At 41.0% G+C, this 24,919-nt stretch overlaps 1 protein-coding gene across 1 annotated transcript in view; it reads left to right on the top strand.

Annotated features, from left to right (window-relative positions):
* Positions 1-6,256: 6,256 nt before the first annotated feature.
* The window catches only part of LOC309564245 (C-type lectin domain family 12 member B-like), a gene marked incomplete at both ends in the record, with an annotated part of 38,587 nt that continues 19,924 nt past the window's right edge, over positions 6,257-24,919 (top strand). Inside the window, 3 exons of the mRNA XM_082268871.1 lie at positions 6,257-6,347; positions 18,948-19,058; positions 22,308-22,463. Of these exons, the coding sequence (XP_082124997.1) occupies positions 6,257-6,347; positions 18,948-19,058; positions 22,308-22,463 (358 nt within the window). The remainder of the gene's footprint in view (positions 6,348-18,947; positions 19,059-22,307; positions 22,464-24,919) is intronic.

Here is a 24,919-nt window from a genome sequence, read left to right as displayed (position 1 = left end):
TGCTTTATAATCATTCATGTCTCTTACATATTTCTTTGTCTTTCTTTGTTGCGTTTCTTTATCCTTAATTTTCAAATCATTATTTACTTGTGCTGTTAATCTAAGAAATTCTTGTGTATCTTTAAATGGTTCCAAGAGTTTTTTCTGTTCTGCTATCAATGATTCAATATGTCTTATTTTTTTTTGTTTTCTTTTTAGCAAGAAATCGATTAGTTCCAATCCTTTATCATTAAAGAAACTATACCATTCATCTACAGCTTCTTTATCGAGTAGTCCATCATTTATAGGTACTTCCCATCTTAGTCTTCTGGGCACAATTTTATCTTTGATGTACTTGTCAAAAGTATTTATGTCCCACCACAGACTCACTTTTTTCTCTAAATTGTGTCTCAGTTTTCTTATAAGGCTTTCCAAATCATTTTCTTTACGATGATTATCTATGTTAAATATATCTTCAATATCTATTTCCCTACCTTCCATAAAGTCGAAGACCTCCATAATTGCTGCAGGAATCGGTATCTAGTTTGGTATAGACAATTATATGTATGTAAGTGGTTCCTTCGCTATCAGAGGTTATTAAGGTCCCTTCCTACTGCTGCGCCACTAGACTGGTACCAGACGCCAGTTAGTAGAAATATACATAAGGGGGTGTGTGGCGCGCTTTAGAAGTGGAGAAAATAAAATAAAATAAATGTGAAAGAATAAGAAAAATTGAGAATAAATTATGTGTGGTGAAAAAGATGTGCTGTTTCTTGTTCCCGTGATTATATTAGACTTCAATCAAATCAACATATAAATCATTCAATACTCTCTACAATATTAGTCCAAGTGTTTCAAACTATAAAAGTGCTGGGTGCTTACAATCTTCAATAAATATATATCTCTTATCAACAAGTGTCTATAAAACTTATTAAATAAATAAAGTGCAGTCTTCAGTGAATGTCCATTTTTCCTTTCCACCATAAACAGTTTATACTAATAAATCCAACTGTGTATCTTCCACATATAATACAAAAGTGCTTCCGTGCAAAAGTAAGGTGCTGTGACTTGTTCCTCCGCCAGGTGTCACCTCTAGGTGTTCTAGACTCTCACCTTAATGAGTAATATAAATCGCCTGAATGTATACATTTAGCCCCCGGTTGGGTGATTATTGGCCTGGATTTCCTGTCTGCAGACTCCTACTCGTGGTCTCGGGTTCCTTCTCAGGGTTCTTATCAGGGTGCTTTTGGTCCTTAGGGGTCCTTCTCTCCTAGCGCGACCTCGGGCTCGTTAAACATAGAGAGCCATCATGGTGCAGTATGTTTAAAAATACTTTTATTCATAAAAAAACATTGCACTTACAGTTAATCACTTTGTTACAGGCGTAGTAGAACTCTCAGTAGCGTTGGGAGAAACTTAGCTCCGGTCCGTAACGTCACTTCCGGTTATGTTGGCGGCTCCTCCTACGCGTTACGTCACGTCACGTGACTTCCTCAGGGAGTGGCCTAATAGCGGATGTGACGTTTATTTATATTAGTCGGGCCGGAAGTGTCGTCTCGGCCATTTTTTTGGGGACTTGTACACGCAATTCCGGCGGATGTAAACAATCCTCCATATTGCTCCGTATTTCCGGACTTGCTTATACTAATTTTTTCTTTTGTGTACCCCGGAAGTGAGGTTATGGGCTCATTTTTCTACAACAACCCCTGTGTATTATATACATCAAAATACATAAAAAATAAAATCTGCAATCTTATTACTCTAGCTGACTGTTAAATAAGTGATTAATTCTCGAGATACATACAGGAGAGATGGCCGAGACGACACTTCCGGCCCGACGAATATAAATAAACGTCACATCCGCTATTAGGCCACTCCCTGAGGAAGTCACGTGACGTGACGTAACGCGTAGGAGGAGCCGCCAACATAACCGGAAGTGACGTTACGGACCGGAGCTAAGTTTCTCCCAACGCTACTGAGAGTTCTACTACGCCTGTAACAAAGTGATTAACTGTAAGTGCAATGTTTTTTTATGAATAAAAGTATTTTTAAACATACTGCACCATGATGGCTCTCTATGTTTAACGAGCCCGAGGTCGCGCTAGGAGAGTAGGACCCCTAAGGACCAAAAGCACCCTGATAAGAACCCTGAGAAGGAACCCGAGACCACGATTAGGAGTCTGCAGACAGGAAATCCAGGCCAATAATCACCCAACCGGGGGCTAAATGTATACATTCAGGCGATTTATATTACTCATTAAGGTGAGAGTCTAGAACACCTAGAGGTGACACCTGGTGGAGGAACAAGTTACAGCACCTTACTTTTGCACGGAAGCACTTTTGTATTATATGTGGAAGATACACAGTTGGATTTATTAGTATAAACTGTTTATGGTGGAAAGGAAAAATGGACATTCACTGAAGACTGCACTTTATTTATTTAATAAGTTTTATAGACACTTGTTGATAAGAGATATATATTTATTGAAGATTGTAAGCACCCAGCACTTTTATAGTTTGAAACACTTAGACTAATATTGTAGAGAGTATTGAATGATTTATATGTTGATTTGATTGAAGTCTAATATAATCACGGGAATAAGAAACAGCACATCTTTTTCACCACACATAATTTATTCTCAATTTTTCTTATTCTTTCACATTTATTTTATTTTATTTTCTCCACTTCTAAAGCGCGCCACACACCCCCTTATGTATATTTCTGCTACTATCACACCTATATATGTCTAGGTGTGTATATAAATATATGTATGTGTGTATATATACCACTATACACAAGTTCAGATGTTTTGCCTGCCTCAAAAGAACCCCAAAAAATGCCAAAAAAAACGCTAGCGTCAAAAAAAATGCCCAGGTGTATTTTTGCTGGCATTTTTTGGGGGTTTTTGGAGGCAGGCAAAACATCAGAACTTGTGCACAGTACCACTATACACAAGTTCAGATGTTTTTCCTGACTGCAAAGAACTAAAAAAAAATGCCTTCTATTAAACCGGCAAGGTGTTACAGCAGCGAAGCAAACCCCCTGTCAGAAAGTTTTCTAATACAAACAATCTTTTTTTTATGGTTCTGGACATGCTACAGAGCTGAAACTTCACATGTACACCTTTTAGACCCCCCAGATCGGAAATCCAAAGTAAAAATCAAAAAATCTCTTTTTATTTTTTTTATTTTTTCAATAATTGGCTTTTTTATCAAAAATGACAATTTTTAAGAACTTTTTTTTGTGTGATTTTGTGTCTGGGGGGTCTAAAAGGTGTACCTGTGAAGTTTCAGCTCTGTAGCATGTCCAGAACCAGAAAACAAAAAGGATTGTATGTATTAGAAAACTTTCAGACAGGGGGTTAGCTTCTCTCCACACCTTGCCGGTTTCAAAACAGGCATTTTTTGGGGTTCTTTGCAGTCAGGAAAAACATCTGAATTTGTGTATAGTGGTACTGTGCACAAGTTCAGATGTTTTGCCTGCCTCCAAAACCCCCCAAAAAATGCCAGCAAAAACACACCTGGGCATTTTTTTTTTTTGACGCTAGCGTTTTTTTGGCATTTTTTTGGGTTCTTTTGAGGCAGGCAAAACATCTGAACTTGTGTATAGAGGTATATATACACACATACATATATTTATATACACACCTAGACATATATAGGTGTGATAGTAGCAGAAATATATTACTGTAAATGATTTCATTAGCGCAAGCATATATTTCTGCTACTATCACACCTATATATGTCTAGGTGTGTATATAAATATATGTATGTGTGTATATATACCACTATACACAAGTTCAGATGTTTTGCCTGCCTCAAAAGAACCCCAAAAAATGCCAAAAAAAACGCTAGCGTCAAAAAAAAAAATGCCCAGGTGTGTTTTTGCTGGCATTTTTTGGGGGTTTTTGGAGGCAGGCAAAACATCAGAACTTGTGCACAGTACCACTATACACAAGTTCAGATGTTTTTCCTGACTGCAAAGAACTCAAAAAAATGCCTTCTATTAAACCGGCAAGGTGTTACAGCAGCGAAGCAAATCCCCTGTCAGAAAATTTTCTAATACAAACAATCTTTTTTTTATGGTTCTGGACATGCTACAGAGCTGAAACTTCACATGTACACTTTTTAGACCCCCCAGATCTGAAATCCAAAGTAAAAATCAAAAAAGCTCTTTTTTTTTTTTTTTTTTTTTTTAATTTTTCAATAATTGGATTTTTTTATCAAAAATGACAATTTTTAAAAACTTTTTTGTGTGATTTTGTGTCTGGGGGGTCTAAAAGGTGTACCTGTGAAGTTTCAGCTCTGTAGCATGTCCAGAACCAGAAAAAAAGATCATATAGGTGTTAAAGTTAAAGGAGGGTCCCGACCCACATCCCTGTTCTACTGAAAAATTATCTTTTTTTTTTTCATGGTTCTGGACATGCTACAGAGCTGAAACTTCACACGCACACCTTTTAGACCCCCCAGATACTAAATCCAAAGCAAAAATCTCTCTTTTTTTTTAAATTTTTTCAATAATTGGCTTTTTTATCAAAAATTACAATTTTTAAGAACTTTTTTTTGTGTGATTAATAGTTAATGGGGCATGACCCAGAACCCTAGGCACTTTTTAGGGGCATTTATTTGGTTTTAGGGCTTAAAAATGGTGTTTTTTGATTACCGAAGTTCGGGTCCCATTGATTTCAATGGGGTTCTGAAATCCGAACCGAACTTTTGGAAAATTCGGGTTTTCTGGTCGAACCGAACTTTTCAAAAGTTCGATCATCCTTACTGCTTACTACCTACTATTACTACCGCTTTTGCACTTATATCAGCACTTTAAGTGTGCTTGGACAAGCAAACTGTTACAATTGGGGAGATTTTCCAAAACAGGTTCACACAGAATCTGGTGCAGCTGTGCATAGTAGCCAATCGTCTTCTAACTTCAGCTATTTCAATTAAGCTTTGACAATAAGACCCCGATCACATTGGCATGATTTGACATGCGATTTGACAGGCCTATTGCCGGCAAGGGGAGCGTCCCAATCGGTGCAGTGCCGCACAGATTTTTAAAAGGGGGCAACTTCAATAGACATCTGTGCATGAACCTGCACAGATGTCTTTCAAGTCACCCCAGAAGGTGGACTAAAATGCGGCTTTGAAATCGTGGGAGTTCAGATGAAGTTGCACGATTTCAAAGCCACGTTCGTGTGAACGAGGGCTAAATCCTAGAAGCTGAATGGTCATTAGCTAACAGTAAAGTGTGAATTAGCAGGTGACTGCTAATAATAAAATTCAAATGACAAATGTTGAGTGTTCAAAAGGTGCAGAGTGTGACTATAAAAAGAAACAAATCAAAATATAAAAATAAGACGTTCATATGGTGAACAGTGCAAAAGTGGTGGTTGCAATAAATAGTGACTTTGGGTGTTGATTCCACAAGTAACAAGTGACTTCTGTGATTCTTTACAGTGTTGCCTGTAGAGATGGCGTGTCACTCCAGTGAGCTATATTGGACAATAAGTGCAATGGCCGCTCACCTCCATGCACACTCATAAGAGCGTGTTGTGATAGTAATCACCAGGAGCTGACACAGGCCTATCTCCCCAGGGATAAATGGTTGGATGAAATAAATCAGAAAGACACAAATCCCTCTTTCCCTCTCTCCTCAGTGGAAGACAGCTCACACACAATGGCAGTATGGGGATAGCAGATCACTAATATGCCACAGGATATGGAAGTCTATTTGCTGCTCCTCGCTCAAGTAAGGGGACAATCATAGAAAGGATCCCATGGTCCATTATGCCAAAAAAACATTTATTAAGAAATAAAAACACTTACAGTTCCGTATAAACAAACGAGCAGACCGCCGATACGGTATTATCCGATACTTCCGGTTACGGCCGTAAACCGGAAGTGACGTTACCCAGCTCCTCCCGACGCATTGCATCACCACACGTGACTTTTTCAAGGGATAAAAGTATTATATTATGGGTAAGTACTAATAATTAGCTACTTTGCTGGGCACTGTGGAGAGGCATACCCGTGGGATAACAGGTTTGGAGGTATGTATATATTGTTGGCCATGTGAACTTTGGGGACATTTTGTACTTGGTTTGTGCCAAACTGTTGCCGGGGCATAACGCCGGTTTGCTTGTTCTTATGAACAAAGCATTGTTTTAATCAATAAAATGTATGTTCTGCACAACTGATATCTTCATATTGTGTGCTTTATTTTACATTTCAAGAACTCTTGATAAATAAAATAGATAAAATTATTATATATTTTAGGACTATGGGGACGTATGCTGAATATTCACTTTTAAGTCTTCCTTTGGGCTCAAACCACTTGCCATTGGATCTGCCCAGTGAAAGAAGACCAGTAGGTAAATACTACTTCCAACCCATTCTATGTAATACTTTTGCCTCTGATGAAACAAATGTCTGACTATGTACCTTTCCAATAAAACAAATACTGCAGTGCCAAAAACAATAAAACCTAAAGCTAACCTGTAAGCCCCCTTCACATGGGCAATTATATGCATTCCAGCCTCATCCATCCCTAACCGCAGGTAACCACCGGGTGTGTGGGTACATGTAAACAGTGGGTGTGTGGGTACATGTGAACAGTGATTGCTCTTCTCAGCCTATACTGCTGCTCAAATACACATATATTTGCAGTCACAAAAATCTGCTGTATGGAAATAATGGCCCATGTGAAGGAAGCCTAAATTACTTACAGTATATTGCTACAAAATTCTTATGAACAATCAAACACATTAATGTGATCAACAAATTTTGTAATACATGTATACCCCCCCCCCCCCCAAAGTCCAGAGGCCTGGTGGAGACCATCAGAGACAGGGAGAGCCGACATTCCTCTTCAGGGTGCAGGTTACTAGGCATAGTGGGTGGTGTACAAGATAGAAAGATGGGCGCCCGTCACTTTTATGCTTGAACAAAGAGACGTTTATTTCTCACAACAGGAACAATATGGGAGAGAGGGATAGGAAAAAAGCCTTTAAGCTGAAACCGGCAATCTGTACTTTGTCTCCTATAGCAACAATATTCAACTCACAGAGGGTGCAGGAACTCTCTGGATGATTCCATCTGGATGCTTTCCCAGGCTCTCCATGGCAGAGTCACCTCTGGTACTTCTTCTCAGGTCTCCATCCTTTCCTTCATGCTTCCAGGCAGTGGGGGCTTTCCCTTGCAGAGCCCTGAGCACATGGTTAGGCCTCAGGCTTTGGGCCTACCCATGAGCAGCTGCTTCTCATATACCCACCATTGTCTGGGTGGAAAAGGACCAAGATCACCTTCCTCCGAATAAATACCCTCTCCCAGCATGCTCAGCAGCCAGTATGATTGGCTGAGACAAGCATACATATTCATAACCTGACTCACTGTAATTCATCACACTAATGCCAAAGGTAACAGTGCCACCTATGGACAAAAGGGAGAAACCACAGCTAAACCAGGATCAGGAGGAAATCCAATGATCACAAACACTACAAATCAGCCAGGCTAGCTATCACCTAGCACAGCTAAATTTATTAGCAACCCTGTTTAGAACAAGGGAGCTACGTACATACTAACAAAAACACCACTTGTGTAGGTAAAAGCCCAAACAGTTTTCCTTGATCATCCACTTCCTTCAATCCAAGTGTATGCTTGCCTAAGCGATAAAACATACACAAACCATTTAGCTAACATTGTGTTAGTGTTTAATAGCACTAATGGCCAGCACCTCAGGATAAGGCAATGTTATTGGCACTCACCCCTCAGCTTTTGATTAGATTACTTTTTTTCCGGAGTATACATTATTTTTTTTTTTGCCCGCTCTCCCTGTTCAAAAACCCTTTGTTTACTAAAAAACAACTTCTGTTTAGCTTTCTCATATAACATCTGGTCTATTAATCTTGTCTGAGATTTCAATGCAGAAACATTACCAGGTGACGGGTCAACTGAACAACTATTAGTCAGGGAAGTCAAATGTGCTTGTGCAGCAGTCAGAGCAATACCTAAGGACCGCTTGAATCGATTGGGCCAGAGTATCCCGAGCATGAAGTTTAAAAGCTTCCCACACCATCCCTGCGGCCGCTGAGCCAACGTTAATGGAAAAAAAATAAGACCACTCCTGAGCCAGACCCTCCTGGTCCTCTATAGAAGTAAGCCAAAAAGGATGGAGACGCCAAGGGCGAGGGATCGCCTGGGGGGCTATACAAAAAGAGGACCAACGGGGTGCATGATCAGACAGGGAGCGGGGCTCAAATCCCGAATCCCGGAGCGTAGGAAGTAAGGAGTTTGAAACTATAATAAAATCTATATGTGACATTGTGGAGTTTGTGGCTGAGAAGCACGAGTACAGGTGTAAATGGGGGTGCCGATAACGCCAGGTATCCGTCAGGGCAAAATCCCTGAACAGACGTCCCGGCTGGGTGAGGGGCTGAGACCCCTGAGCCGTCACAACACATTGACGGTCAAGGGCCAGAGCCAATACCATGTTAAAGTCCCCCATCCAAACAGCCGTGACATGAGGGTGCTGAGCCACAAAGGACAAGCCCTCCTGAACCACCTCTAGGCTGTAAGGAGGGGGGACATAACAAGCCAGAAGCAGATACTGCTTGTTGTATAAAACCACATGCAGAAAAACAAACCTGCCCTGGGAGTCCAACCGAACAGAAATAAGGGAAAAATGCACATGCTTGGAAATCAAAACCGAGACCCCTCGGGAAGCAGAAGTGTAGGTGGCATGATACGTCCATCCAATCCATGGACGCTTAAGCGCAAGCTGGAGTTGTCCAGTAATATGCGTCTCCACCAAAACTACAATATCCGCTCTATATGTTTTAAGGCAACTAAAGATGGCGAACGTTTCACTTTGTCCCGGAGGCCTCTCACGTTCCACATAAGAAACTTCACATTAGCCATCACAGCATAAATATAAAAAAGAAAAACAGCATATATGTGCGGGGAACTCCCAAGGCAGGTGTACACATCTCATTATATTTAGAAAAAGCATGTAGTAAAAAACGATCATTGTATCCATTAAGCCAGTGGTCCTCATCCCTGGTCCTCAGGGCCCACTAATAGGCCAGGTTTGCAAGATAACTGAAATCCATCCCAGGTGATATAATTTGCTTCTCAGTGATTGCAGTATTCTAGTCTGCATCTCCCCAAGGTAATATATAAAATCTGGCCTGTTAGTGGGCCCTGAGAACCGGAGTTGAGGACCACTGCATTAAGCAACCACATCAAGTGCATAATAAGTGAATTAAACTGTGAGAAAACATAAAAACAACTGACCCCACCCCGCTCTCCACAGCATCAACTGGGTGGGAGCATAATACCCCAACCCCATGAAGAGCAGGCATATAAAACAAAACACAAATGGGGCTATTGCCTGAGCAAAAAACCCTTGACTAAACAGTGAAAAAAAAATACCAGCTCCTCACGACTATCATTTGGCATTAGGGGGCGACCATACACTGGATTGCACCGGATTGGTTGTAGAACACATAAAATTACACATGATATCGATGGTAATAGAGCCATAAAAGCGTCACTCCTGCAATAAGGGTCCTATTCCTGTGCATAATAGATCAAAACTTAAAGAAGGATACCATCAGGAGCAGGAACCCTTTAACAAAATTAATTTGAAAACGTGGTGTCCACTAAAGTATAAAGTGGGATTCCATTCTCCATGAGCAATATTTCACATTGGTTCACTGACCAAAAAAAGAAAAAAAAAAAAAAAATGCACAAGAACAAAAAAAACAAAAACGCACAACAAAAAAAAGGAAAAAAAAGAGAGGATTTGCCTTATAATAAAGTCAAGTACAATTTTGACATGCAGAGAGATTAGCAATAAATCTAGAATACTTCAGCAATGAAAAACATTATTACATCTCTGGTAATCAGGCAGGATGATTGCGGTCAGCTTCCCGCTGATCCAACCACTCAGAGGCCAAAGAAAGATCTACAAAAAGATAGCTTTATCATCACAGATTACCCGCAGCCGAGCTGGAAACAGCATAGCATACTTCAAATGTTGCACACGTAGGCGCCGTTTAATATCTGTAAAGCGAGAACAAAGCTTTTGTACTTCCTCAGAGAAGTCCGAGAACGCTGCGATGCGGCCATTTTGAAAAGGAATATTGCCCCGTTCTCGGGTTAACCGTAATACAGCATCGCGGTCACGAAAATTAAGAAGTTTAGCGTTAAGAGTGCGATGAGCTCTCTCCACTGCAAACATGACAGAAAAGGCTTCCCTGCTAATGTGCTTTATCAATAAGTTCTCCAAAAATGTGGCAGCATCCGAGCCCTACGCACCTTCAGGCAACCCGATAAAATGCAGATTACTGCGGAATGCCCTATTTTCCACGTCGTCCTGCTTCTGTGCTAATTGCTGGAGCTGACGCTGCATGGAGTCTACAGTTTGTTGAGGAGGGTGTAAAACATCCTCAGCTCTGCTAATTCTGGTCTCCATCTCAGTCACCCTGTCTCTCAATTTAGCCATGTCTTGTCGGATAAGTAATATATCTGTTTTTACCTCCTCAATCTTAGTTGTGAGTATGGTTTGACAGGTAGCTATGGCCTCCAGGACACGGGCGGTGTCTGCAGCAGGAGTCTCCGACGGAACGGCTCCATCTTGGGCCTCTGTATCCCGATCCAGACGGCAAATTTATCGAGCTGTTGTACAGCCGCCGCGGTCTTTTTCTGCGGGGACATATCCCTCGGAGTGGTGGCGGTCTCCCCAACAATTAATGCCGATGTATAGGCAGTTTGAGGCACCCAGGATAATAGAACAGCATATAGCAGGAGCAGAGCTCAGCTCATGTGTGTCCTACACCATTGCCGTCCAGGCCCCGCCCCCCGGAGTATACATTTTTTAAACTAAAACTAACCCTTTAGCATCAGCACAGTGCATATTTGTGGCAGCGCAGGCCAAATCGTTACGGTGCCAATGGGTAAGGGTAACTCCACTTTCTTAGGAAAAAAAATAGCAAATAAAAAAATGTATATTGCGTATACAATTGCAACACAGGTCATATTGTAATTTAATGTTTTTAAAAAATATCTTTCTTTTTTTTCGAACTGCAGCAATGTAATTTTCTGTAAAGTGCAATGCAATATGGCTACCTGGAAGAGTTCTATAATGAGAATGTGTACAGAACACCCCTCCCCCCCCCAGATATGTAGATATATAATTTCCTACTTCTATGATTGGCCCACTGACTTTCCCAGAAGTCTGCACTAAGATACAAATCAGGTTTTGAGCATCCCCTGCAACAAAAATGTCATTTTTGGTGAGATACGCTCAAAGGGCAATCACGTTTAAAGAGATGCTGACCCTGCAGCTTGTGTCATTATGTAAGATTCTGGTACCTCTGGTACCCTTATTTTTCCATTTTCTTTCAAATATGCGTCCCACCTTTCTAATTAGGTGGTACGCATACACCTTTAAGACGAACGACGTCATCGCCGAGCGCCGCAGAGCGGCTATTTCAACCGCCGGCGTTCTCTCTCACGTTGTTCGTTCAACCTGCCTGTGTGTCCACATGCTTACAAGCTTGTCTTACTGCCGGAACCTCCAGCTATTCTCTTTTACTTGGAACAGACCGGAACCTCGCTACTGATCCCTGTATCTCGCTACTGGATCACTCCCTCACTACTGGACCCTTCTACTACTAACCTTACTAGTGATAAGTACCCCACAGGGGAATCCTCCATAACCTTACTTACACTATCTACCTCTGCACATTAAGGACTGTTACTATCTATGCATACTAATTCTATCATCTGCACTGTTACATAGATTGCTAGCTCTTGAGTCTACTACCATCTATCCTTGCACTGGGTTAGTCTATCCTGTATTTGTCATCTGCTGTCCTTGCCACCTGTTACCATACTCGATTACTAACCTATCTGCATTCTACCTAATACCATCTAATACTCTCCTGAACATTTCTATCAAGTGCTTACCATCTCTGTCACTGTTCACACCTGTCCCTTCAGCACATCATCTTCATACTATCATATACATCCTATCACTCCAGGAACATCTTATTGAGTGTGTATATCTGTATGCTGAAGCTGAAAGGCCCACAGTGATGAGTCTGGAGAGTTGGATCTGGTTATTCAACACATCTCTACATGACTACTGAGTGGAGATTCTGCAGCTGCAAGTCCAGCCTACTACAAAACGCAGGAGCGTTACAGATTGAACGAACCCTAAAAAATTGATTCAGCAGAATTACCCACTCAAGTGACACAATTAACACAACAAGTAAATGCATTAATACTTGTTCTTACTGAAGTAAAAGAAGAAAATCAGACTCTGACACAGCAGGTAACCCGTCTTTCACGGCTTACTGCTGCTCAACCCCCTGAACCTAAAATAAACCCTCCTCTAGTGTTTACAGGTGATCGGAAAAGTTTGTGAATTCAAAAACGCATGTCAATTGCTTTTTTTGTTAAAACCTCGTACATACCCTACTGATCAAATTAAAGTCTGTACCGTTATCTCATACTTAACGGGTGATCCACGGGCCTGGGCAGACTCTCTCTTTGAGAAAAATGATCAGCTTCTCAACTCCTATTCTTTATTCCTAGCGGAACTCGCTAGTTTATATGATGACCCCAACAGGCAGAGTACTGCTGATATTCAATTGAGGGCTTTAAAACAAGGAAGGAGACCTGTAGAAGACTTTGTAGCTGAGTTCAAAAGATGGACCCTTGATTCAGGGTGGAATGATACATCTCTGCGAACTCAATTCAGACTCGGGTTGTCAGAAGCTGTTAAAGACGAGCTCGCCCGAGCGGATTTACCTGGCACCTTGGATGCCTTAATACAACTCAGTATCAACATCGACAGGCGACTGCGTGAAAGAAAGGCTGAGAAAATGGGAATGCCATTGTCTAGTCCTTCTCGGATTTCGGCCGTTGACCCTACTCCCATGGAGGTAGGAACCATACGCCCACCTTTATCAACTTCTGAACGAGCCAGAAGAAGATCCAGAAACCTCTGCATGTACTGCGCATCCCCGGATCATTTGATAAGCGTCTGTCCCCTTGTCCGCAAAAAAGAGGGTGAGTGTTCACATGTCTTGCTAGGAGGATTAACGACTTCCTTTTCTAACCCCTATCTCTTTGTTCATTTGACATTGCAGTGGGACCAGACTAGGATTACCACCAAGGCTATGATCGACACCGGATCTTGTGGAAACTATATTGATACATGTTTTGTTACCTTAAATAAAATACCTATTATTTCAAAACCTAAACCTGTTTCTGTTAGTTTCATTAACGGTATTCCACTATCTTCTGGTCCAATCACCAACCAGGCACAAGCACTCCTTATCACTGCTAACGAGTCTCATATGGAGACCACCACTTTTGATATACTATCTTCACCCCATTTTTCTATTATTTTGGGACTCCCCTGGTTACACACACATCAACCAATCATAGATTGGAAAAGACGGACTTTGTCTTTCCCTTCTCACTATTGCGAGATTACGTGTAACCTCCCATCTTATGGAAAGATCCTGTCTGTGGTGTCAGATGAGATTGCACCACTATGCTATCAGGACCTGTCCGAAGTATTCCTTGAAAAAAATGCTCAAGTGTTGCCTTCCCATAGGGATTATGATTGCACTATCGATCTACTCCCTAACAGCAAATTGCCTTTCGGTCATGTTTATCCTCTTTCACAGGATGAACTTTCTCATCTCAAGGAATACTTGGATGAGAATTTGACAAAAGGGTTCATCAGACCCTCTACTTCTTCCACAGCTGCAGGACTTTTCTTTGTCCGCAATAAGGATTCAAGTCTTAGGCCTATTATCGATTATAGGCAATTAAATACGATTACAATAAAGGATCGCTATCCTTTACCGCTCATCCCTGAACTCATTGAACAAGTGCGTGGGGCTACTTACTTCTCTAAATTAGACCTGAAAGGGGCATACAACCTAATCCGAATCCGTGACGGAGATGAGTGGAAAACAGCATTCAGAACCAGATACGGATTATTCGAATATCTTGTGATGCCATTCGGGTTGTGTAATGCTCCCGCAGCTTTCCAAAGGTTCATAAACGACATCTTTAGAGACTTACTTGATGTCTGTGTTGTAGTATATCTGGACGATATACTTATCTATTCTCGATCTCTCTCTGAACATATAAAACATGTAAGACTTGTGTTATCCAGATTACTCGCACACAATCTATACGTGAAATTAAAAAAATGCCTATTTCATAAAGAAGAAATATTATTCCTAGGATACATCATATCCAAAACCGGAATTAAGATGGATATGAGCAAGATATCCTGTATTCTGGACTGGCCTATACCAACAACTCGTAAGGCATTACAGCGATTCCTTGGATTTTCAAACTTCTATAGGAAGTTCATCAAGAACTTTTCTGCCATTGTGAGACCTCTCACACAACTGACAAGTATAAAGAAACCATTCAAATGGTCAGAAGAAGCAAATCGAGCTTTCTGCTTGTTAAAATCAAGCTTTACTTCTGCTCCCATACTACGCCATCCAGACCCATCCCTCCAATATATTCTGGAGGTAGATGCGTCAAATATGGCAGTAGGAGCAGTTCTCTCCCAACAACCAACAAATACTTCACCACTCCACCCAGTTGCTTTCTTTTCAAAATCATTAAGCAGCCCAGAGGTGAATTACCCAGTAGGTGAAAAGGAGTTGCTTGCCATAAAACTGGCACTGGAGAATTGGCGACATCTACTTGAGGGTACCCGATTACCAATACTCATATATGCAGATCATAAAAACCTTCAATACCTCCAGACTAACAAAACTCTCTCCCACCGGCAGGTACGATGGTCATTGTTCTTCCTAAGATTCAACTTCTTAGTGACCTACACGCCTGCAGACAAAAATGAAAAAGCGGATGCGCTATCACGATTAACCGAAGATAACTGCGCTGAAATCCCTTCTATTCCTATAATACCCTATGAACGTATTATTGGGGTTGTTCGTTCCCTGAAGGAAGAGATTTTGCACAGTATAGGATTGGATTCACCCCCACCACAACTAAGTACTGATGCAGAAGGCTTCCTCTATTACAACGAAAAACTCTACATACCCCCTACTATGCGCACCAAGATCTTGGAGTTATCACATGATGTGCCCATGGCAGGACATATGGGTATGACAAAAACCCTTAATTTGCTTACTAGGCAGTTTTGGTGGCCTGATATGAAGACGTCTGTACAAAAATTTGTATCTTCATGTGACATCTGTGCAAGGTCCAAAATTGACACTACAAAACCATCTGGTCTACTCTGCAGTCTACCAATACCCCAGGTTCCATGGGAAGTTGTGTCCTTAGACTTTATAGTAGAACTACCACCTTCTAAAGGATTTAATACCATTCTAGTGTCAGTGGACCACCTGACAAAGATGGCACATTTCATCGCTATCCGTAGACTACCTTCATCTAAACAAACAGCGGAACTACTGATGAAACATGTGTTCAAGTTACACGGAATTCCAAAGACTCTTTTATCCGACCGTGGTTCACAGTTCATCTCCAAATTTTGGCAAGCTCTTTGTCAAATATTACGGATTGAGCGAAAGCTCACTTCTCCCTACCACCCTCAGACCAACGGACAGACTGAAAGAGTCAACCAGTGTATAGAACAATATCTGCGTTGCTACACATCATACCTACAGGATGATTGGGTGGACCTTCTCCCTCTGGCGGAATTTGCTTATAACAACGCAACCCACAGTACTACTAAGCAAAGTCCGTTCTACTTGAACTATGGGTTTCATCCCACACTTCTTCCACCACGCATCCTACCATCAAGTAACCCAGTAGCCTCAGACTATCTTACCCAAATAAAGGACTCTCTGGGTTTACTTAATACCACTATCTCACACGCCCATAGCCAACAAAAAAGGTACTACGACCTACGTAGAAGACCTTCTCCTCAGTATGCTATTGGGGACCTCGTTTGGCTATCGACAAGAAATCTAAGATTAAAGATCCCTAGCAAAAAGCTTGGACCTTTATTTCTGGGACCCTTCCCAATTAAGAAACTTATTGGAAAAGCTGCAGTACAGCTCACCTTACCAGCAGATCTCAAGATCCATCCCATCTTCCATGTGTCGCTACTGAAACCCCATGTTCCTAATCAAGGAATAAGGCCTACCATCTTGCCTCCACCTCCAGTACAAGTTGAAAGCGGAGAAGAATATGAGATTAAGGAGATTTTGGATTCTCGTATCCACAGAGGAAGACTCTCATAAGATGGAAGAACTATGGACCCCAAGACGACACCTGGTTGGATACCACTGATGTTCACGCACCTAGGCTTATACGAAGGTTTCACTCGAAATACCCGGAGAAACCAGTGCTATAGGCTTTCCGGAGCCGGCCTTATGGGGGGGGGGGGGGTACTGTAAGATTCTGGTACCTCTGGTACCCTTATTTTTCCATTTTCTTTCAAATATGCGTCCCGCCTTTCTAATTAGGTGGTACGCATACACCTTTAAGACGGACGACGTCATCGCCGAGCACCGCAGAGCGGCTATTTCAACCGCCGGCGTTCTCTCTCACGTTGTTCGTTCAACCTGCCTGTGTGTCCACATGCTTACAAGCTTGTCTTACTGCCGGAACCTCCAGCTATTCTCTTTTACTTGGAACAGACCGGAACCTTGCTACTGATCCCTGTATCTCGCTACTGGATCACTCCCTCACTACTGGACCCTTCTACTACTAACCTTACTAGTGATAAATACCCCACAGGGGAATCCTCCATAACCTTACTTACACTATCTACCTCTGCACATTAAGGACTGTTACTATCTATGCATACTAATTCTATCTTCTGCACTGTTACATAGATTGCTAGCTCTTGAGTCTACTACCATCTATCCTTGCACTGGGTTAGTCTATCCTGTATTTGTCATCTGCTGTCCTTACCACCTGTTACCATACTCGATTACTAACCTATCTGCATTCTACCTAATACCATCTAATACTCTCCTGAACATTTCTATCAAGTGCTTACTATCTCTGTCACTGTTCACACCTGTCCCTTCAGCACATCATCTTCATACTATCATATACATCCTATCACTATCACTCCAGGAACATCTTATTGAGTGTGTATATCTGTATGCTGAAGCTGACAGGCCCACAGTGAGGAGTCTGGAGAGTTGGATCTGGTTATTCAACACATCCCTACATGACTACTGAGTGGAGATTCTGCAGCTGCAAATCCAGCCTACTACAAAAACGCAGGAGCGTTACACATTAGTGGCCTGCAGGTGCAGCAGCTGACTATATTATGACTGACTGAATGTAAAACCATTCCCATTAGATGTGCTGTGCACATGGACACAGACAAACAAATAGCTATTCCTTCAGAATAACAAAAGGTAGGAATCTACAACTTTGTTAAAATCCTTGTAATGAAAATAGATCACCAAGAGGGGTTTTTTTTTTTCTCAACAAAAGTGGAGTTACTAATAACAAATTAGTATCAACACCTTAATGATAAAGCACAAATTAAATTTAAACTCGATTTTGTAACTTTGGCATGTGCTAATAAAACTGTACATATCTTTGCAGCTACTCAGAGTACCTAGGTAAATTATTTTTTTCAGGAAATCAAATTAATTTTAGCTTCCACCACCCTAATCTTGCTATGTATGGCAATACCACATATGTGTGCCATTTTCTTTTGTACAGTACATATTGTAGGGCCCAGAAACAAAACTGTACCTTTAGCTTTTTTATCCTACTTAAACACATTGATACTAACTGGCACTGACTAAATATAAATAAAACTAAATATAAAACTGCACTCCTGTGATCCACAGCTGAAGTACAGCCAAGCCAGCTTTGGCTGTACTTCTCATTTAATGTGCTTTGTGTTAAGGAAGACCATTTATTATGAATGGGTTACCAACAAACCAGAATGAATTAAAAATATATGACCTTTTTTAGAAATGGAGAACACCACAATGCACAACATGTGTTGCACTCTACTGTACAGTACATTGGGGTGTCGGTCACAATGAGTGGAACTGCAATGTACCATACCACACATAGTGCAAAATAATTGCTGTGCTTCATGGGAACATGTGGACATGCTGCATTTTCCTGCATGTTACCTTACTGCACATATGAGAATGGGCCCTAACAAAAAAAATTAAATGTGTAAAGAAGTTGTCTTAAGGCTGCCAAGCACTTTTTAACTGTAATATTTTTATGTTGAATGTAGATCATAATATGAATTCTGGATGTTACTGTATTGGGTCAGTCCTCCAAAACTGATAACTTTGGTGGATACTGGAGTCGTACGCTAGGTTCATACCTTAGCGTTTTTTGTGGCCCGTGTTTGCGAAAAATTAATGAATGGACTGCCATGCCTGCGTTTCCGAAAAAAAAAGTTCAAAAATGTGTCTGCAGGGAAATGGTCTTTTTGACCATACAATTTCCCTGCAGCTCCCTCACCTGCGAATGCACTGCTGGCTGAGATGCGTTGGGGTTCCATTCAGAATGAATGGCAGTCCCGAGCATCTCCTAAGAGCACGCACTTTGGTTGTGGGTGTGGGAACAGATGCGATTCCCGTGCTAGCAACCACACACAGAAGTGTGAACCAAGCCTTAAACAACCTGACACAGATTAACTTCTATTATCTCTTTTGAGAGATTTCTGCCCTTGAGTTCCTGGGTTTGGACACCTGCTTTGACCATTATGAGATGATCTCACTTTCATTGCTGAAATTGTATTTGTTTAATTCTAAAGAAAAGCTAACAAGATACACACATGGCAAGTATGTTTTGCATAAATAAAAAATTGGAAGTCTACTTTAATCTAGGGGGATTAAATAATGTATAAAAACACATATGATGCTATTTAATAACACTTCTTGCTGATTTACAGACTTGTTTTAATAAAGGGCATGTATGATTTTTAACATTTCTCTTAGATTCAACACTGCCGCATTCAAGGAAAAAGCAGGGTCAGTCTTGTCTGCACAAGTCCATCATCTTCCTTACAATTATCAACATACTTCTGATGCTCACAATATGTGTTTTGGGTAAGAAAAAATGTGACATTTCACATACTGATGTAATGACATTAACTGGGGAAACCTAGTGTAAAATATATAAATGTTATAGTAGACAATTATGATTATTATTTTAATTTACTTACATCTCTCTTTGGGTATATAGAACAAAAAGTGTGTCTGGACAGCTGCACTCCAATGCAAATAGTTAATGAAAAGAGGATAAAATACCACAGCATACATAGGTATGGATCAAATACCTCTGACGCATTTCACGCTACTAACAGTGCTTAATCATAGCTATGATAGTTATGATTAAGCGCTGTTAGTAGTGTGAAACGCGTCATCTGCCTTTGATCCGTACTTCTGTATGCTGTGGTATTTTATCCTCTTTTCAATAACTATTTGCTTTGGAGTGCAGCTGTCCAAACACACTTTTTGTTTTATATGGCTTGCACATTGAGCCTGCACATTGCACCTGTGCTGGTACTGTGAGGATGTTTGAAGGCATTTCCACCTGAAGCAGTGTGTGGTTTCTATCAAGTGGTTCTGGATTGTCTCTTTGGATATATGTGTTGATAAAACCCTGCTCAGGTCTTGAGATTGTCTAAATGGACTCTGACTTGCAAATCTATTGGGTATGCGAAAAGCAAACTGTGCTCCCCATGTCCCTTCCCTTTTTCTTTTACCTGGATCCCACCACTGGCTAGTGATGCTGCCTTTCATAGCCAATAGTGATATGTTCAAGGCAGAAACAGAGTGATGCCAGGCTCTCAACAATATACAGTGTATCCAGAAAGTATTCACAGCGCTTCACTTTTTCCACATTTTGTTATGTTGCAGCCTTATTCCAAAACGGATTAAATATTTTTTTTCCCCAACATTCGACAAACAATACCCCATAACGACAATGTGAAAAAAGTTTGTTTGAAATCTTTGCAAATGTATTGAAAATAAAAAATAAATAAAAACAATCCCATGTCCATAAGTATTCACAGCCTTTGCTCAATACTTTGTTGAAGCACCTTTGGCACCAATTAAAGCCTCAAATCTTTTTTGAGTATGATGCTGAAAGCTTGGCACACTTATTTTTGGGCAGTTTCTCCCATTCTTCTTTGCAGGACTTCCCAAGCTCCATCAGGTTGGATGGGCAGCGTCGGTGCACAGCCATTTTTTAAGATCTTTTTAGAGATGTTCAATCGGGTTCAAGACTGGGCTCTGGCTGGGCCACTTTAGGACATTCACAGAGTTGTCCTGTAGCCAATCCTTTGTTATCTTGGCTATGTGCTTAGGGTCATTGTCCTGTTGGAAGATCAACCTTAACCCCAGTCTGAGGTCTAGAGCGCTCTGGAGCAGTTTTTCATCAAGGATGTCTCTGTACATTGCTGCATTCATCTGTCCCTTGATCCTGACTAGTCTCCCAGTTCCTGCCTCTGAAAAAAATCCCTACAGCATGATGCTGCTACCACCATGCTTCACTGTAGGGATGGTATCGGCCAGGTGATAAGCAGTGTCTGGTTTCCTCCAGACATGAAGCTTGCCATTCAGGCCAAATAGTTCAATCTTTGTTTCTTCGGACAAGATAATTTTGTTTCTCATGGTCTGAGAGTCCTTCAGGTGCCTTTTGGCAAACTCCAGGTGGACCGTCATGTGCTTCCGTCTGGCCACTCCACCATACAGGCCTGATTAGTGGAGTGTTGCAGAGATGGTTGTTCTTTGAAAGGTTCTCCTCTCTCCACAGAGAAAGGTCAGAGCAACCATCTGTTTCTTGGTCAACTCCCTAACCTAGGCCCTTCTCACCCGATCGCTCAGTTTGGCCGGGTGGCTCGCTCTAGGAAGAGTCCTGGTGGTTCCAAACATCTTCTATTTACAGATGATGGAGGCCACTGTGCTCATTGGGAACTTCAATGCTGCAGAAATGTTTCTTTACCCTTGCCCAGATCTGTGCCTCGATACAATCCTGGCTCAGAGGTCTACAGGCAATTCCTTGGAATTCATGGCTTGGTTTGTGCTCTGACATGCACTGTTAACTGTGAGACCCTATATAGACAGGTGTGCGCCTTTCCAAATCATGTTCAATCAACTGATTTTACCACAGATGGACTCCAAGCAGGTTGTAGAAACATCTCAAGGATGATCAGTGGAAACAGGATGCACCTGAGCTCAATTTTGAGTGTCATGGCAAAGGCGGTGAATACTTATGTACATGTGATTTTTTCCTTTTTGTTTTATTTTTTATACATTTTCAAAGATTTCAAACAAACTTCTTTCACGTTGTCATTAGTGGGAATTTTTTGCAGAATTTTGAGGAAAATAATTGAATTTAATCCATTTTGGAATAAGGCTGTAACATAACAAAATGTGGAAAAAGTGAAGCACTGTTAATACTTTCCGGATGCACTCTATGTTATTTGCAGCCTCAGGTTTCAGGGCTCGGCAGCACTAGAGAAAAAAACTAAACAAACATACAAATGCTGGCTACATCATTTTGGGGTATACATGTATACTTTACTAAGGCAATGCAACATTAATGTTAAAATGTAAGTAGAAAAAAAAAAATGATAACTAATTTATGTTTCCTTTTTTTTTTTTTAGAACTGTACATTTCCTGTGTTAAATTGTGTTTGTAAAGCCTGAACTGTATTTATATTGACACCAATGAAAACATCTGCCTATTCCCCCCCTCCCCTCCCCCCCGTCCTTCGTCCTCCTCCTCCTTTTCTTTGCCCCTCTTCCTGAAGACTATTGTTATGTCAAATGATTCACTTCCCACTTGCAGCACCTCGGGTTCTTGAATGTACCTCCTTGTATAACAATGCAACTTGATGTCCATGTTCATGCTATTCTGAACTTTTCTTATGCTGTATGTTATTATGTTTTGTATTGCCTTAATATTTAATAAAAATCTTTAATGGAAAAAAAAAAACATCTGCCTATTCAATACCATTTAGCTGTACCCCACCACTACACCTATTGCAATGCAGATCCTGGTTGTTTTCCTCTTTCTGTGACACTTTCTGTAGTTCACAGTAATTGGAAAATCTACTGGCAAGAATTGGAACTATTTGTATTGGCACAGGTGAGCAGAGATGCATAAAAAAACACTGGTGGAAGATAACCCTTTGGCATCCATCATAAACTGAAATATCAGTTTACATACACGTTGCTTCAAGTTTAAAAGTCAATACATTGTTACATTTGGGTTTCTGTTTTGCACAAAAATAGTTTATTATTACGGTCAGTATCTTATGATTCTTTGGTCATTATTGTCTTCTCCAGTCATGAAAATAAAGCATTTATTGGATGGTATAAATGAAGCACGAAGCCAGGGCAATGTAACACGGCAAGAGGAATGTATACCACTTCGTATTAGAAATGAATTGTGTACCGATTTTCTGAGAAGTAATATAAATGGCTCAAAATATAACCAAACAGGTAAAATATAATACAACATACTATAACACTGAAGATTTATATGATTATTTCATGGAATAACAATTATTGTTTGCTGTCAAATTTTGTGTTTTTTCATCTAATACAGTATATACAAATGAACTGGAAGCACAACAAAATATTTTTTGTCGTATGTTTTAAGGTGTCTTATTTTTGAACTACAGGCAAATATAAAAACATAACCTAAAGCTAAACTCCAGCCAGATACAAAAAATGAATGGAGCTTTGTATTCATGAATAGAACATTAAATGTATTTTTTTATTACCTGCAGTATAAGAACCTGAATTTGACTTGGTATCAGCTTAAGGCAATCCTTGTAAAACAGCATTCAGACTGGGGAGGGAAAAGCAGCACAAAGCATGGGCGGATCTAGGGGGTGCTTTGGTGGGCTGCACCCCCCCCCCCCGCCCAGATTTCAGTTGTGCCCATCAGCTCCCCCACTCTCACCTCCAGGGCTGTTGATAAGGGGATACAGGTGGACACAGGCCCAAAATGTTTGCGGGGTGGGGGGAGTAGGGGGGGGGGGGGAGAACAGCAGGGATGCTGTACATAAGGTTGCCATTATCCCACTTTAATACAAGGAGCCAATCAGCTCAGCTGCTGCTCAGGGGCTATGCTGATAGGAAGGGAAAGAACAGTGACAAAGAGATGAGCTCATCAGCGTTCCGCTTTCCTTTCACTGTGCAGTCACAGGCTTATTCCTTGCTAGCAGAGACTGTGCCATATGCAAGAGCTGTGTAAATCTCAGGACTAGACAAAGAGAATTACAAATCCTTTGCCAGATAAAACAGTTCTCAAAGATGTATTTCTTTTGCGTGTCTAGCTGGTTACCTGAAGTTCAACTTTATTTTAGTTATGCATTCAGCAAGAAAATAGTCAAATGTATTTTTACATTAAATGCGGCATAAATACCTAAATATCAGCCCACTGCATTCCCTCACTGTGAGTGACTAATGGAGGGTCTGATGGACTCCTGATGGAGGGGTCAGCACGCTAAGCCAAATGCCAATAAGTAGCTTGAACATGCTTGCACAAAGACAGAACAGGAGTCATGATCTGTGTGCTACAGACATAAAGCCTGTCATGAGTTTGTAATAGAAAACACTTGTATTTTGAGGGCATTTGTATATATAGGCAAGCAAACTCAGAGGAAGACCGGGAAGTGATGGAAGGGAAAGGGAAAAAAAACCCAGAGAATAGCAGGTGACACCCATAGGTGAGCACAGAAGCCAACAACACATGTGAAAGGAATCAGAGGACTAGAAGAACACTGCAGCAAGGAGGTAAGAATTACACAGGCCTTAAAACTGCTGGCTATAACTGTGATAGTACCTCCCCTCTTACAAGGCCCTCTCCCCACTTGTTTAGGGCCAGGCTTGAGAGGAAATTTCTGATGAAAAAGTTGCAAGCAATCGGGAGCAGGCATATCAGTAGAGGGAATCCTCTCCTCATGACCATATCCCTCATCAGTCAATTAGATATAAAAGCTTCCCTCTGGAGTATTTGGAATCCAAGATATGCTTGATTTTTAAATTGATCTGTGGTATTGGATGCTGGGGGAAAGGATGGGAAAACCTATTGATATAGGATCTTAAGAGAAAAACATGGAAGGCAATAGGGATCCTTAAATGTGAAGGTAGACGGAGCATGAAAGTGACAAGATAAACCTGGCAGAGGATAGAAAAGGAATTATTTCAATGAGGAATTAATTTTATTGAGGGTAAAAGGAGACCTGCTGGAGCAGATGTGGAAGACTTAAGGCCCGTACACACTATACGAAAATCGGTAGTAAAATTTAGTCCGACGAACAATCTACTGAATTTTCGGATAACAAAAACTGGATGTGCAGGCTATAACATATTTATCGTATGTGAACACAACATCCGATTTTCATTCAATCAGTACAGTTTTCGTATGAAAAAAATCATAAGAGCAAGGCTAGGCATGCTCAGAAACTAAAGAACACATACAAAACAATTAAACACATGACATCACTTCTGGAGTTGAATTCTGTCGTACGAGAATTTTCATATGAAAGTAACCTCTTCACTTTCCATATGAGACTAGCATGCAACAAAAATGGACGAAAGATCATCCTATAATCTGATCATGTGTACGAGGATTTAGCCTGCATACTGTCATGGACTTGCAATAGGGTTTGGCAAGCTTACCTGTCCCTTCATGTCTGTATTAGAGGTCAGACTGCACTTCTGGTTCCTTTTTATCACCTCTACTTCATGTTCCTGCCCCCCACAGGTTATAACAGGAAGTCTATATTAACCAGTGCACTGCAGGTCTGCTTTGCTGTTCAACAGTGTTTGTTCCTGTTTCCTGTTTGCCTTGTGCTTGATCTACTTTTCTGTGTACCGACTTTGGCTTGTCTCTGACTATTCCTGTTTGCTTGTTACCCTGACCTTTGGCCTGTCCCTTGGTTACC

The sequence above is a fragment of the Pelophylax lessonae genome (genome assembly GCF_965119305.1).
Source record: "Pelophylax lessonae genome assembly, chromosome: 9".
In the NCBI taxonomy this organism is placed as follows: Eukaryota; Metazoa; Chordata; class Amphibia; order Anura; family Ranidae; genus Pelophylax; species Pelophylax lessonae.
The sequence above is the reverse complement of the archived record's forward strand: the minus strand, read 5'-3'. Positions and strand labels throughout refer to the sequence as shown.